This window comes from Aythya ferina (genome assembly GCF_964211825.1).
Source record: "Aythya ferina genome assembly, chromosome: 3".
Taxonomy (NCBI): domain Eukaryota; kingdom Metazoa; phylum Chordata; class Aves; order Anseriformes; family Anatidae; genus Aythya; species Aythya ferina.
Genome location: NC_140298.1, coordinates 39,081,082 through 39,098,195, shown reverse-complemented (window position 1 = coordinate 39,098,195; position 17,114 = coordinate 39,081,082). Strand labels below are relative to the sequence as shown.

At 36.2% G+C, this 17,114-nt stretch overlaps 1 protein-coding gene across 4 annotated transcripts in view; it reads left to right on the top strand.

Annotated features, from left to right (window-relative positions):
- PLEKHH2 (pleckstrin homology, MyTH4 and FERM domain containing H2) overlaps positions 1-17,114 on the top strand; it is a 58,129-nt gene that overhangs the window by 7,042 nt on the left and 33,973 nt on the right. For all 4 annotated transcript variants that reach the window (XM_084514644.1, XM_084514645.1, XM_084514646.1 and 1 more), the window contains exons 2-5: positions 173-302; positions 15,092-15,154; positions 15,732-15,881; positions 16,308-16,391. In XM_084514644.1, coding sequence (XP_084370770.1) covers positions 180-302; positions 15,092-15,154; positions 15,732-15,881; positions 16,308-16,391 — 420 coding nt within the window. In that variant the 5' untranslated portion in view covers positions 173-179. The remainder of the gene's footprint in view (positions 1-172; positions 303-15,091; positions 15,155-15,731; positions 15,882-16,307; positions 16,392-17,114) is intronic.

Sequence of the window (17,114 nt, the reverse complement as noted above, 5' to 3'; positions counted from 1 at the left end):
GTAGGCTCACGTATTTTCTTTCACTAAGCTTTATGGAATTGTACACGTACGGAAGCGGGGGGTATTCTTGAGATTTATGTAAAACAGGTTAGTAATGTATATGTTAAAAAGTCAAACATTTAAAACAGACTCAGTTTGAGGTGTGTTTTTTTTTTTTTCTTCCTTTTTCCAGCATAAATATGGCTGATCTATCAGAGCCAGAAGGTACAGTAAACTGGAAGGAAAGATGTTTAACTCTGGAGTCACAGTTAATGAAATTTCGTCTCCAAGCAAGCAAGATCAGAGAATTATTAGCAGAAAAGGTAGGTCTCATGGTATGAATTAATGATTAGATGATGGGAGTTCATCACAGTTCACGATTTAAGACTACTACTACTAAGATATTTTTTTTCCAGGAAAAAAAAAAAAAAAAGGAAAACAGATCTGTTTTAATGCTGTAAAAGAATTTCACACAACAGATTTGCTAGCAAAGATGTTTACTTTCAAATGAAAACACCCAGGCAAATCTCATGAAAAGAAAAAGATGTATCCAGTAGTCAAGTTTATGACATTACTTAGGGAAATGTGTTAAGTATTGACAATATTTAAGATTTAAGATTTAAGACATAAAAACTGTTGGAGAAAAGAAGTATTATTTTTGTTAGTATTTCTTATCAAATTATATAGGTCAGCAGAGTTGTATATCCTATAAGACATCTCCAACTGTGGAGAGTCTAGGTACCTTGGAAGTTGAAAAGTATCATATAATTTAATTTGAAGAATACTGTTTAAATATATACTTCACTTTGCAAGAGAGAAATGTTTCACGAGACAAGTTCAAATGTGTCGATCCCAACAGATAACTGCAAATGAACCCAAATTTGAAATACTTAAAAAAAACAAACAACAAAACACACACACAAATAAACAAACAACAAAACAAAACAAAAAACACTGTTGCATTTACCGGGTTTAACACTTCCAACAGAACAAGGTAATTAAAAATAGAAGGGACAAAACATTTTAGAGAGTCTTTGGAACTATGTCATCATTATTACTGCCTTCAGTGAATTCCTAGTTAAAAAGCTACTTGGTGGAAACTGCTCTATTTTTCCTTGAGCTAAATCTTCCACCAATTGCTTCCCCCCCCAAATAAAATTCATGTCCCTTTCTACTGTGTTAGAGGGAAGACAATTTTATTTTGAATAGATTTAAGTTAGTGCTTGTCTTTTGTAAACTTACCTGTTCTCCCTTTGAAGCCACGCATGCATTTATCATCCACCCTTAGTCTTATTTGAATCGTTTCCATTTTACTGCATTTTGGTGGGGACCAGAACTGAATAGTATTCCAGCAGGAAAAATATGTATTGTTTATTTATGAAAAAAAAGGACGGTGTACACAGTTATGTACTCTATTCCTTTCCAAATAAGTCTTAAGGTTTTGTTTACTTCGCTAAACAAATTTACCATCATGTATGTTTTCATGGAAGTATCTGTCACAATTCCAGGATATAGTCAAAGTCCTTTAGATTTCTGTGTTATGCTTCATTTTTTTATTTTATTGACTGGTCACTGAAACTTGTAAAGTTTGTTGGTTGCTGAGCCAATTCATGGAGGAACATTCCTTCTTACCCTGTGGCTGTTTGGTTCCTTTAAACACTTTCCAAAATATGAATTATATAAACCAGGTCTCTCTTATCTGCAGTCTGAGTGATTCCCTCAAAGAACTTCAGTAGCTTTGTGACCTAACAGTCCTCTTTAGAAGGGCCACTTTGACTCTTGCCTAGCCTACCACCATTTATCCACATGCCCCCTAATTCTGCTCTTACAGTTTCCACTGAGTTGCTACCTACAGATTACAGATCAATAGGTGGTTCAACTACCTCATCCAGTTATTGACTGGATGTCGTTTGGTCCTGGCAGTTCGTCACTGTTGATTTTATCTGTTCATGCCCTTCTCATATCTAAGGAGTTAGAAAACTTAAACCTGAGATGGAAAAAAATGGGGAAAAAATAATTTCTGGATCTGACTTTTTTCATTATGTAGGTCTTTTTATTAAAGTTAGCATTAAAATTTACAACAAAGTAAAACCTTTGTGTAATAATATTGAGTTCTGCTGGCATTGAATTTTTAGAGTTAATACTCCAAGTATCTTTGCCTTGGCATGACTAAAGATATTGCTGTTAGAAATCACTGTAATTGAAAATTCTATTTTTATTTTTTTTTTTACCTAATGGTAAATTCTTATTGATCAATTATTGCAGAGTATAGGGTTCTGAAAGAATGACCAGTTGCCCGAATGCCATCCTTTGATATCTCATCTTAAAAAAAAGAAAAGGGAAAACCTTGTGTCCTTCATTCCAGTTAGCAAGACATGTCCATCAGTCGTGGAGGAGAACATCCATCAGAGTAAAATGCCCTCTGTCATAAGACTTAACAGATTATTGGCTGCTTACATAGTCAGGGCTGTTAGATGTCATGTATATGTCTTCTGCCACTTCACGCCATTTAGATCACTACTGTTTGGGATAGAATTCAAGTGGCAAAACGCTAGATGTGACTTTCCTAGGGACTTTCCAGCCTCCATAACTACCATTTCTTATGCAGCTGCTGCTGATTATGATTTTGGCAACTGAAAAGTTAAAGTGCATCAGCAGTGTTTCACAAAACCATCTGTGTTAAAAAATAAAAATGGAGATTTTAGAAGTAACCTTTGAATTCCTTCGTCTTTTCACTTTGTTCCTTTACAGTTTGCGTTCCCAAGTTCTTAGCTGCTAGAAAAGTCCTCTTAAATTCACATAAATGTATGCACTATTGTATCATTTTAGAATGTGCAGAGTTAACATCAAAGGTTTTCAGCACTGTGCCGGAATCAAAGCAGTCAAAGGAAAATTACTGATTCGCTCTCAACTGTGAAAAATGTTACTTTAAAGTTGAAAAGAAGAGTCTTAAGAACTTGTCATGTTACTTCCCTCTTGTTTTAGTTTTCCTTAATTTTCTGAGAATGTTTACAAAAAGCAAAGTGTTTACAGGAGTTGAAAATGGGAGAAATATTTTCCATTGAAGAGCATGGGTCCAACAAGTATTCAGCTGGGAAAATTTGATGTATTGCTCTCCAGAGCAGAACATTGCTAGACTTCATTAAAAAAAGATCTTTCTCTTCACTTTGTCACTTTGACTTTTTAATATGAATCTTTCATTCATAAACCGGAAGTCATTTAGGACATGCATCAAAGAGGCTGGTCAGAGCTTCACAAAATGAGACTGTATCCATCTCGAGATGTATCAATCTTGCAGGACTGAAAACCAGCTGTTTGCACTAAACCCTTAGCGGTATTTGTTTCCATGTTGGTTTCATTTGTAATGATCCAGTGGTTATTTTTTGCATATTTTTATTTCAAAAAATTGTAAGGTATACAAACAGTTCTCACTATTTGTAAAGGGAAAGATACATCCACACAATTACGACATTAAACTGCATGGAATTGTTACTCAAAAATATATTTGGAAAACAGCAAAGGAAATACTGACAAATTGTTTGGCCAGTACTCGATCTTAGTATTAATGACAAGAGAAGAGCACAGCCTGTGTCACTCCTGGGACTTATTACCCGTTGTAGAATGAAACAACTTATAATTTGCAAGGCACACGAATTCACACTCATACTTTGATTAGCATAGGCCTTTGTGGTTTTGTTTACTCTCATCTCTGTGCTATGAAGTGTGTAGTAAAACATTGAACAATAGCACTAGAGAGGGTTCTACTTCAAAATAGCAAGAGAAATCACAGTCCTATAGCATGACAGATGTAAAGCCCTCATGGGTATTAAATTATGTAATTTATGTAATTGTTGCAGAAAACAGAGCGAGAGTGGTATTGTGACTAAATAGGAGGTCTCCACAGGAAGGTAATATAAATGAATTACTGTGGTAATTCTCCAGCCTTCTTCCTCTGCGTGTAATTGAGACATCTTCTCAAGGCAATGAATCAGGAAAAGAAGTTTACATCCTGTCGCAGTATGTGTGTGACTTGTCATAAACTGCCATTGCTTTTTTTCATTGTGTATACTGTAATTCAGTCTAAAACCAGATTTTCATAAGGGTTTGTTTAAATTTATCCTTTTTTAATATCCATGTCTGCAATCTCTCTGCATTTATAAATATATTTGGGCATTGAATTAATTGAAAAACTTTTCTTATACACCCAAAATCAAATACCTTTGCAAAGTTGTTTTCTCTAACAGTGGTTTTGCAAATAATGATCATTTAATGTGGAAGTCTTCAGTACATTTTTTCTAATAGATTTATTCTAATTTAGAAGAACAAATGACTTTTTTTTTTTTTTTTTTTTTTTTTTAAGTTCATCAAGGACTCTTCCTTGAACCTCAGTGGCTGAGAAGTTTGAGAAATTTGTGTTATAATTATGTTTCAGCAGCGTGGCTACCAGTACTGTAATTCTGTAGTGAACTCAGGGGAGAGGAAGAGAGAGAGAGAGGAGCAAAGAAATATACAATGTTTTCAAAGAACTAATCCATTCACTATTGTTTATCTGTTTGGGTTTTTTGTTTGTTTTCATTTTGCCAAGAAAAGAGTCCATATTTATAAATCTAACATGCAAAGAAAGAGACCTTGTTGGAGTTTTAAGCAGAAGCTGCTGCTGTAAGTGGGAGAGGTCTTTAAAGGAATTTAAGGAATGATGTAGAAAGTATCCCTAGTACGCCAAATTTAGGATGTGTGTGGAACTGAGTTTTAAGTAGAAGCCTTTATTTTAGTGCAGCTTGAGTCTTACGCAGATGAAGAGTTCACTAAAAACCTTCACTGGTTAAAAGATTACAGTATTTGACTGCAAGTTTAACTCCTAGCTAGCATTTCATCTCAGAGCAAAATTTGGTGCCCTCATTCTTTTCATAACAAGTACATTTTTCTCCTTAACTATGCGTATAACATGAGGTGTAAAGTCAATGTTTTTCCTATCACTAAAATCACGTTGTGATGTAAAATCATAGCTGTGTTAAAGTTGCTCTTGGGCAGCCTGCACTGAATTTTGTTTTCATCAGACCCTATAAGGGTCTGAATATGGCACTATCCCAAATGTTGCATTATGCAACATCCAGTAATACTCAGCATTTACATGAATGTCTCCAAGTTTGATTCCTTGCAGAGCATCGTTATTTTGTAGTTTGAATGACTTGCAACAAATATAAATGATCAAGATAATTATTTTCATATACGTATTGATTTGCTCACTTTTAATCTGTCGATTTGAGTACTCTGTATAAATGTTCAGCTGGCGACTGTGTGTGTACGTGACAAATACAATAATATTCATACTTTCTGGACAGATCATGCAAATTGAATGGCACTTGATCTTTAGGCCAAGCACTGTTACCAGAATATTCCAAAACACAACACATTCATGACTTAAAGGCTTGCAAACCAGCAGCAAAGTCCACATCCTCCTGTATTTGTATTCATTTTGGAGACTTATTTATGTTGTTTAATATTTCCAAATGAAACAGATGCAGTGTGCTTTGTTATCTGTGGCAGGACAGTCTAAAGGTTGATGTTTTCAGAGGTCAAGTCTGTAATGCATTTCACTTGTGCAGTGATTGCACAAAAAATAGTGAAAAAGCGCAATGAGTATTTGCATTAGCATTCAAGGGATTATGAAGAGTGAAGTAAAAGGGGGCAAATGCTGAAAAAAATATTCAAATGAAGATTATTTTTCAGTATTTCAGTTGCTCTTCAAAAAACTCTCTTGTCATGGAAAGCAATTCAGACAGACAACACCTGAATGAAATAATAAACTCCCTACTGGCCCCTGTGGCCCAGTTTTCACTGCTGATGACTGAAACCAGCATATAAAGAGAGTACCAGAGTGCTGCCTGGGCCTCTGGTCTTGCAGTAGACTCTGTTCGGGTAAGCCCCTGCTCATGTCTGTGCACCAGTGAATGGAGCTTTGTAGAAGGTTCACACAGGGAGGACTTCATTTGTATGATTTAATAATTAAATCTATTGTAAGTTAATGTGCAACTGGGAAGATAGAATCAGGAGAAAGCAAGGAGAGGTGAAGAGAATAAAAGTTTAAATTTTTGTGCTTAGGGTTGTAGGCTTGTTTACACCTTTTCAATACCCATACCTTTTCCACTGTAACTCTATTTTTATCCTTTGTCTATTATTAACTTTATGCCTTGCCTTTTTATGGCAGCGAGAAGGTTTTTTTTGTTTCACTATTTTTGTATGTCGTAAACCTATATTCTTTCTAAGGAGGGTGAAGATGGAAAAAAAAAGAAAGAATGAAAGAGAACTCAGGAAGCAATAAATCAGCTGCTGTCCTAGGAGCCAAGCTGTGTAATGAGAAAGCACAGCCAGAGGATGAAAACCTTGCTGCTGCTGGTGTGGAGGTGGGGGCATCAGTTCTGTTCCAGCCACTTGAGATGGGGCAATTGATGGATGTTGTGGAAGCTGAGATAGGAGGCAGGCGCTGTGCAGACCCTTGCCCTTTCAAAGATTTCTTTAAGAGTTTCAGTTCAAGAAGCTACAAAATATTTTTTCTCTGTTTTTCCTGGAAGCAACTCTTCCTGTACTTACAATTTATGCTTTTAATTTTCATTCCCTCAGAGAGTATTTTCAGGCTTTAAATATCTGTTGTCATGTCTTCAAACTGCATCATGCCACCTTACTTACATTTCTGGAATTTTGCTTGCTCCTGTAGCATCCGTGCTCCCTATGTGTCTGTCCTACACTCTTCAATTTCATAAGTAAATTCAGTTTCAATCAAGTCAAGTTTTCAAGTTTTTCGACTTTGGCAAGTACTTCTGTACTTTGGCAAGCAGACTTTTGACTGGTACCTTAGATCCGTAAGCTGTCACCTCAGACAGTGACATGAAAAAAGGCCTCCTATTTTAGATATTCATGTTCATGCTCTCATCAGAACTTATAATTCAGCAAGAGAAAAGTAGCAGGATTTCAGCAGTCGTAGTACAACCATCAAAACAAAAGGAAGCAGGTAACTGCCTTGTCACAGAGATGAAAAATCAGGTGTTGGTACATTTCTCTTAGAATTTTAAGTACCCTGTGAGACTTCTTTTTCCCAGTTCGCCACCATGTGCCTCAGTACATTCTTCCACCTTGGTAAAACGCTATCTCCACTCCTTTCAAGATTTTGAATGTTACGGTAACAGCTGCTTCTGCTAGAGTGGAGGTCAATGTAATTTGCATTTGATTGTGTCTCTACAACTTAACTATCAGGATAAGATCTGAGTTGGAAAAGAAGACAGCCAGAGTGAACTTTCCTATTATTTCACCAGGCTTAGGAAAGTCCTGAAAAGTCCTTAGGAAAGACCGAAGTTGGGAAAAGCACAAACTATTCAGCCAGCAATACATGCTGCTCATTTGACCTTCACTGCACTGCCTCCCCAAATCCCACTGCTGAATTTCACTTTTGTAAGTCTCTATGTTTACTGGCAGCTGTCCTAGACTACTAGTTCTGTAAGAGTTCTCTCCCTGGGCTTTTCTGTTCCATATTTTTAATGTATATATTTTCCAGAAGAAAACATTAATTTCTCTATAATGAAGTCAGCTGAAATATAAAAGATTGTTTTCCATGTGTACTTTTCACATATTCAGCAAACACTAGGAAAGACTTTTGTGCTAAATAATTATTTCTAAAATCTTGTTCAAATACAGACAACTTGCAAGAAAACATAGACCTCAGTGGTTATACTCACTATGTGATGGATACTGATAAAAATTTTGGGACTGATCATTTTGGAGACTGAACAGATGGAGAATGGTAATTTTTGTCTAAGGACAATTTTGTCATTTTGTTCCAAGGAAAGGCTTTTGGACTAAACATAGGTCATGAGAGCTAGCTAAAAAGCAGAGTTAAGTGAAACTTGCAATTAAGATTAAAGTGCCTTTTGCCTACCTACGAGAGCAGTGCCAGAATTTCTTGTAGTTAGAGCAGACTGGACTGTGAGTGGGGATAGAAGACTGCAAAATTATTAGCAGTCTTCAGAAAGAAGTAATAGATGTGTATGTGTGTATACATATATATATGTGTGAAGCTAAATTGCTTTTACACTCTTAATTCTGAACACAGATAAAATGAATAGGAGTTGGTTAGATAGAAAGTCTGCAGAGGACCAGCTGGCACTGCTTTGTTCATGAGAATTCTCACCTTTTACCTCTTCATTGGTATTAAAAATAGCTAAGACAGAAGGAGGAAAAACGGGGCTGCACTGAGAAGTGGTAGCTTGTGAACTGCCAGGTTGTGAGCACCAAAATGAGTTTTGCACTAGTTATAACCTACGTGAGCGTTAGGTGGGATCTAAAGGAAGAATAAGGCTGTGACTTTGGGAATTTAATCTAAATAACTAATTATTTCATCTAAATATGGATTTCTTTTCATGTAGAGAATAATGTCAAACAGTAAAATTGTGAAGAAAATCCACTGTGCTTGATCTGAGTAGTCCAAGGAACATTTGAGCCATCTTAAGATGTGTGTTACCGATTTGGGGAGATGTGTAACAAAAAGATTGGGTTCAGAAAGTGGTTCTTCGTGACTAAATCTACACCTTTGAGAAACATTTTTAGGTTTCATCTTATTCTAAGGAAAGGCTTTTGTGCCAAAGTATTCAGTTTCATTTTTTACTGACATGTGGTTCATTTTGTGCATATAGGTAGGTAAGTATCACTTCCAGCTTTAGTGAGACAAGACAGACTTCTCTTAGTTAAAAAGGAAAGCTGTTATATGAAAGATGTCTTTCTAATTATTGTGTTGCTTTGGGGATAAAAAGTCAACCAGTAAAGAACAAAGTGTATCTTATCCAATGTATGTGCCAATTCCTTCTTACAAACTCTCCTCTCGTTATTTTACTTGTGCTGTATTTATATCGTGGTTTCACACCTTTATGTTTTGCCTGTGTGGCTTAATTGGTCCATTCCTCCTTTAAAGTCTGTTGTAGCGCATAAAGATTTGGCATCAGCCATATGGAAGTTACTTGACACATAGGAGGGAAATCAGTGCCGAGACAGAAGGCAGAGCATCTGAAAATACGGGTGGGACATCCCCACCCAGGCAGCTCTTCGGTAACTGGAAGGAGGAGGAACGTGGCAGCGTTTTTTTAAGCTAAATCACCAGAAGAGAGACCTTTTTCTCAAAAGGTCGTGCTTCAAAAACTATCACTTCTAACTAATAAATGTGTGCAAGGCTTTATACCTCTATAGATTGGGCTAAGCATATTTCCAAACATGAAGACTGATGGTGAGCAAAGCCACTGATGGACAGGTGGTTGGTTTTAAGCATTACTTAATCTTTGCTTAAGGAAATGCAGATATTTGTTTAAATGTGTGAGTTTAAACATACAAACGTAGAACCAAAAGGGGAAGTCTTGGTCACATGCAGTGCTCTGGAATAGCCAGCAGGCATATTCAAACCACTTACAAACTTAGCAAGCACCAAATAAGAAGTCAGATCTTTTTGTATCTATAGCTTCTACTGCAAGGCAGCTGCAAAATCTTTTTGAGCCGATCTGGAAAATTTCCGGCCTATGTTTCTTCATCACCTGTTTATATCTTAGTGCTTCTTTGAAAGACAGGTGTAGGTGTGTTTATTCCTCCCTTGTTTCCCCTATTTGCTTATTTATAGAAGCAGTCATCTCCCCCTGTGAGCTCAGGGAATTACAGACGTCATTGCTGGTATGAATGTGGCTAAGTAGGAAGGCACAGTGCTGCTAAGGTTCATGGTGAGAATTCACTCTGATCAAACCTCTTTACTTTTAGTCTAAGTTTTTAAAGAGCTATTCTGTATAACACTGCCGCTTCCATCCAGTCTAAAGGCTGCATCTTTCTTCAGTTTTGGTAAGCCCTATGTGGTATGAGGAGGACTGATAGTTCACTAAATCTTAAAACGGACAGATGTGAAGCACAATTTTTCAACCAGAGATGGTTTAGGTTGTTTTTTTCAGGTGAGGGTGAATGGAAAAATTGAAATGTAAGAAAAAAGCAGACTGTAAACATTCTGCTCTCAAGTCACTGCAAGTTCTGCACTTAATCAACAGGCAGGCTGCATTTTGCATTCAGAAACATTTGTTTTTAACTGGTGTTTTGTTTTGGAAAACTGACCTGTTATCAACATGCTTTGAAAGGCTTGCAGCTAAGTAAAGCTTTTTTTTTTTTCCTCTTCATTCATTGTTCTGTTCTTGTATTTATTTCAAAACACCATACACCAAGGTTTCCAAAAAGTCTACGTGATACAACTCTATTGTTTATAATATTAAAATTGAGAAGACACTGTATTATGCACCAATTATAATATATTTTTTAAATGTGAATGTGACAAGTTACTACATTGAAAAATGACCTGGGTAAAAAATTTACTTTTTTGTTCCTATCAATAACAGACATTTCATAGCTCAAAAAGGAAAGAATTCCAACAACTTTTTTTTTTTTTTTCTTTTATGAGGTTTTTGAAATAAAAGATTTCATTTTGAATTACCAAATAACGTTTGGAAATATCAGGGATATTATCAATGTAGTGCTGTAATTCTTCTATAATGCACGTCACAGGAATAATAATCTCTATATATGCAGAACTAAAAGTATATATACACGTATATGCATACAGATGGAGCATTTATAGTGCAAAAATAGATGCAAAAACATTTTAGTGCAAAGGAATCTGTTTCTTGCAATAGATGTTATAATAAAATAGAATATCCCTTTACCTGCACAAAAACGTGTGTTGGACATTTCTGAATACGGTCAAGAAACTTCCAGGTAAACTTTGAAAAACAGTCACTCTAGGATTTGCTTCTGTATTTTAACAAATTCCCAGTGACTGTGTGTTGAGCTTCAGTGACCAGACCTCCAAGACAAGACACCTCTTCATTTTTATACTGCTATTTTTCTTCAAAGCATCCAATATTTATATACTTGTGGCATTTCTCTGTTCATTGCTTAAACAAAAATAGCTCAATTTGATGAGTGTCAGATGTAGAGTGGTTATTTCCTTACCAACTTTAAAACCAAATCTGTTTTTAACAATAGATACTATTTTCCATAATTCAAATAATTAATGCAGCATGCACTAACATGTTTTCTGAAAAGTACAGAAGTTTTACACTTGCAGAAAGAAGGAAAAAGTGCAGGTTAAAGTGGCAATCCATTCTTCCATACCTGTGTTGCTCCTGTTTTTCAGTCCGAATGTATTTTTTGTTCCTGTGCTGAAGACATTTAGTCTTTAAGAGTATAAAACCAAAACCAGTCTAAATTATCATGGGAGACCTCTGAGTCCTTAATGAATTTTGGCAAGACCCTGAAACAATCATACATGTACGTGACAAGAATATTCTTTATCAGAGGTTTGTTGAGCTGGAGCACTATTTCAGGTTTTCCTATTCAGGACATAGAAATTTAAGCTTAAATATACTCTACGTGCCAAATATTACCAGTGTCGTGTTGGCCCTCCATGTTTCTGCTAGTAAGCCAACTCTGTTTCTGTTGAGACTCTATAGACTTTATTTTTTTGAAGAAATGTCTAGCCTAACAGCTGATACATATCATTTAATTCTGTTGATACTGGTCATTTTCACAGTTGTACATTAAAAGAACTAGGCGAGACAGAGGTCTAATTCAACAGATTTTGTTTTTTTCTAATCACTTTCTCGATAAACTCAGAGTTGGTCATCAATATTCAAGGTGCAGCCATATGTTTTATGGATGCAGAAGAAATAACTCCTACATATCAACCTTTGCTTTCAAATGTCTCATGGCTACAGTTACCTGCCTTTTTCATCTTGAGGTCAAGTTAAGATAGTATTGTAGTATTTACCTCCTTTATTTTTGTTTTAATTTGAGGATCTTAAGCTGTCTCTTCATGGTCTGGAATTGTCTTCAAACTTACTGGGTAAAGAGAATTTACTACTGCATCTTATTCTTGAGGAGTTCAAAGCTCAGCTTTTCATTTAGGTCCACTTGGGTGTTCTCACCATGCCTCTCTCCCCGCCTTCCCTCCCTCTCACACACACAGTAGCACTGTGATCGTTGATATGAAATCTCCTGCTAACTTAAAAAGAAAGGTTTAAGGCTAGATTTTCTTTGTGAAGAGAAAGCCTTTCACTGGGAACTAGTTCCAGTCTTTTGCCCAACAAGTTCAATAACCTTTAGAGTATCCTAAGGCAGTGCTTTTTTAATCTGCAGTCTCACAGGCCTGTAGAGTAGCAGAAAAGTTAAGAGTACAGATTTTGAATATCATCTTTTTTTTTTATTTTTCCCTGTAAAACTATTTTGGAGAATGGTTAGAGACCACTTCTGCTAATGGAAAAAAATATATTTATTTTTTAAGTTTTACAATAGGCACTGCAAAACAAACCTAAATAAACCCCAAGTGAAGGGAGAATCGGGACTTACTTAGTAATTGCTAAGTAGCATCAACTTATTGAAAAGTTAGTCAATTTAACCGTTACACCAAGTGCTCATGTTTGGTTAACTATGGTATTCCACACTTGCTGAATAATACAGCTTGCTTTGTTTTGCTTTTTATTTTATTTTATTTCATAGGAGACTCCTAAGACAAATTGAGGACCCTTAAGAAATTTTCCAAACAACAGCTCCCATTTAACTGTTGCCAGGAGGCTGACTGACGCATCCCTCTTGTGAGATCATGCAAAGCTTCTTAGCATATCTTCTTGAAATAGTTAGCTCTTAAAGAAGCAAAACCAAACTTGCTCTTCCATTTTTAATCTCTGAATGCTAGTTCTGTTGGTAATTATTCTCTCAGCTTCTCTGACTCCTAGCTTTATGCCCATTTTAGCAACAGCTTTATTCCCCTTATATCCTCTGTCCCAGCAGACTAGGCGAACGTATTGCTATGTTCCAGGGCCACTGCAACATCCCTAGGAAAGGTGCATCCCACAGTTTTGGTGTAGAAACATGGAAGGACCTTAGGTTTGTCTTGCACTGTACCATCCCAAACTCCATCTCTTGTGTAGAAGAGCAGTGCCGCTGCTCTGTGCTCAAACAGTGGTTCAGGGGTCATCGGGTAGTGCCAGAGACATTTCTTCTTTTCAGGTTTTTTATTTCCATTCAGATCTGCCAGGTTTCTTATACGACCTTACAGCTGGAATTAATTGTACTTACTGGACATAAATGAGTTGCCAATTATGACTGTGGCAGTCACCTGCATTTACAAATTGTTTGCCTGTGAAAATTGGTGAACTACTTGCTACTCAGCAACAATGAATTTCACATTATAAATAGCTGAAGGACGTTGCTGTCATAACATTATCATTATGACAAATTATTATTAACTATTACAGAGTATTGACAGTGTTCATTATTGATACAATGTCTGCACTTCTTGCTTTAGCATAGTGCTTCTGCTACAGCAGAACATTAGCTCTCCAAATACTCAGAAACAACCTTGATTTGTGAGTCAAAAACTCACTAAAAAGAAATGTCATAAAACTGATGTTAAAGTGGCTTATGTGAACTAAGCCTACATTTGAACATAAAACCAAAATAGATGGAAAGTAACCTTAGAATTCAAAATCCTACAAATTAAACTCATTAAAACCTCAAAATGAAGTTGTGCAAACAGGGAATTCAATACATGTGAGCAGAGACAAAGAAGGCAGGCTTGTCTCCCTGTCTGTCTGTCCAGACTTAGTACAGGAGTGATGGGGACGATCGTCTCCTTAGTGCTGTTCCTTCAGAACAACTCTTCAGGGACCAGGTGCATCGTGTAGTGTTTATCACTCTTCTATCAGTAGAGTGTTTTGGTATTACGATGTAGACTTTGGGTTCTTGTGTCCTACGAGAAAGTCCTAGAAAGTCAGTCACAGCTTTTGTTATGGTAATGAAAACTCATTCTATCCTTTTTCATTTGTTGATTGATAGAGAGTGATGACACTGTGTCCTTGTCTTTTTGAGGTGCTAGAAGTACACAAAATTGTTTTGTTTGATTGACAACATAATTGGGGAGAGGAAAAAAAAAAAATAGAGAAAAAAAGAAACTGAAAGATGCCAGAAATGGCGAACAAACAGGACAGAATGAAACTGATTATTTTAAAACCAAGCAGTAAACAGAATAAATGGTTTTCATTTTCGTTATTTGTACTGTATGCTTTCCTATGAACAAGTTTGAAACTGAATACTGAGTATACCAATGTAAAGTATTTGGTAAACAGAGGTTTATAGCTAGGTGTTTCCTGAGAAGCAATCTCCAGCCTGTAAATTATGGAATAATATATTCATTTCCGTAGGTACTTCGTAATATTATGTAAGTACTCAGTTTTCTTCTTTTAGAAGTCATCATTCTGTTTTATAACTAAATCAAACGCAAACTTTTAACAAAGCATTTCTTTCTGGCCTACGCTGCTGCACATTGTTGGAAACCCCTTCAAAACAAATTATATAAAATGCAAGGGTTTTCAGAGGCCTGGGGCAAAGGCTGAGACAATGATTTATTAGGCGTCATTATAATGTAACAGATCAGGGTTTCTTTCCTTTCGAAAGGAACCCACACTCCTCCATGCAGTGCAGGTGTCTGTCTTCATCCATTTCTGCTGTGGCTTTTTGCATCTTGTTCTTTGCAGTACCTGAGTCTGCAGTGTATCTTCTGCTGCATACCTCTTTCACTCAAAGGGTGGAGGAGACTGGGACAGATCTCGTAGCAGAAAAAAAAATATAAATTTGTCAATTTCAGAAGAATTTAACAGACAAATTGTAGAATGTGCTAAGCAGTCTTTACTCTTGCCAGTGTTGGAAGGACCTGAAGGAGCTTAGCAGCTGTAAGACCATAGCCTTCCCTGCAAGGGAAAAGTTCTAGGGTTATTATCAAACATATTTCTACTCTTGGTAACAGGTAAAAATAGCAGTATTAATTATTTTTCTTTAGAAGAATCTTAACAGTGTTTTATGTGGTCATAATCATGAATCATCTCCCCAGTCTGACACACAGCTTATCTTCTTATTTATTTTTATGTTCCTATTCAGAACCCATCTTTTCCTTTTTCAGAACAGACCATGAAAATACGTTTCACTGTGGTATTTCTGGCAGCAGGCAGAAGGCGTGGCTGGTTTACTATATGTTTTTATTTATCTACAGATGCAGCAGCTTGAGAGACAAGTTATAGATGCTGACCGTCAAGCAGAGAGGGCTTTTCAGCAGGTATATCTAAATTGAAAAATACCTCCACTAGCTATGTGCATGTTAAGGTACTGTTACCAGAGGAAATTCAGAAAATTGCTTTCTGTCTAAAGTATTGCTCAAAAGGGAGAAGACAGCTTCCTTTTACATCTACTGATTTGTCTTAGTAGAGATGTCCTTTGCTTGCTGTCCAGTTCAGTAAAGTCAAAGCTAACAGAGCAAATCCAGAACAGATGCATGTAACGGACTTCTTCATTGATTAATATGAATAAAAGGGAGAGGAAACAGTGACCTATTTTAGAAAAACCTTAAAAAAATAAAGGAAGGCTAACCAATACAGTCTCTAAATAGAACTATTCTGTGCTGCTTGTTATTCTTTAAAAAAAAAAAAAAAAAGTGTTTTGCCAGTCCTGCTGGTATTAGATGCAGAGGGTGACATAACAAACTGGCATTTTTTCTCAAATAAGGTTGGGAATTTTGCAGGATTACCTTGAATCAAAAGTGTGGGGGCAATTTTAACAATCGATTTTGTGATCAAATTATTACCTTTATCGTGGAATAATGTTTCTTAAAGTTTTATGTTTGACCTTCCAAATAGGTGCAAGTAATGGAAGAAAAATTAAAAGCAGCTAATGTTCAAACGAGCGAATCAGAAAACAGGTTGTATAAGAGATGTCAAGATCTGGAGATCCTGATTCAAGATAAAAATGACATAATACAAAAATTGGAGCAACAACTTGAAGAACAGGTTAGAAATAACTCTGTTACAAAAGAGGAGCATCAGTTCCATTCTTAATTATGCAAAAGAAAAATAAAAGAATGAAGATCAATAGAGGACAGAAAAGTTTAGAATTATTTCTGTTGTTTGATTGGAAGGTTTCTCATTAGGAGTGTGCTTTGAATAACATTTATTCACTTGCAAATTATGCTCTCACTTCCTTTGAAAGAAATCTAATTTTTAAGAGGGCCAAGACGTTCTTCCTTATCTCTGTCTCCTCTGCTTTCCAGTCCAGGCTCTGAAGGGCCTATTTGCGATTTGTTTAAAAATCACCATGTGTCACCCAGGAGATTGAATTTCTTGAAGGAAACTTTAGGATTTATTTCTGACGGTACTACTGTGGCAAACTAGAATGTTAAGTAAAGTTTATGCTTATGTCATTTTTTTTTTTTCCAGAAGCAAATACGACTTCAAGAGGCAAAACTCATAGAAGAAAAAGCAGCTAAAATAAAAGAATGGGTGACGGTCAAGCTCCATGAGGTATAATGCTTGTCTTGCTACAATGCTTGTCATGCAGAAAATTGGCCATAGTCAAAAAAACATTTCCTATTTTGATTGGTTGGTATGGTTACTTCATTAAAAGATTGAAAATGAAAACAACAGCATTGAGGACAAAAGTGTCCATATTGCTTAACTTCTGATGTCTGGTTTGCTTAACTCATATCTCTGTGTGCTCTTCATGGAGAGAACCCCCCAGAACTTCTCTCTAGCAGATATTCTTATCTCCACCAATTAAGAAAGATTAGCTGGCAAATTTTGCTTGCTCCAGCAGGTGCTTGAAGTGGGAATAATCCCCCAAAAGCTGAACAAGTCTACTGGGGTCTGGCAGAAAAAGGATGTACCGTTTCTTGTTTTCCAATGCCCATTGTACTCTTAGTCATGGATAGTTTCAGGGGCACTGGCTCTATTCCTGTAAGAGACCAGCTGTCTCCCTTGTTTCTTTGCTGTGGTGAGATAACCATCTGTACCCTGTCTAAGGCTGCCAGTTTTGGTATGCAGCAGTGCTTTCTCCTCCTTCCATATAGAGAATTTAAAATTGCCTGTAAATGTTACAGTCGTACAGTCCTGTGGTTAACACTACACATTCCAGTTTAAAAAAAAAAAAAAAAAAAAAAAAAGGAAACTAAAAATAACATTTATGATTAGTCTGCAAGGGAAGTTTTTAAATAAAATCATGTAATAAAAATGCAGTTAAGTTTAGCT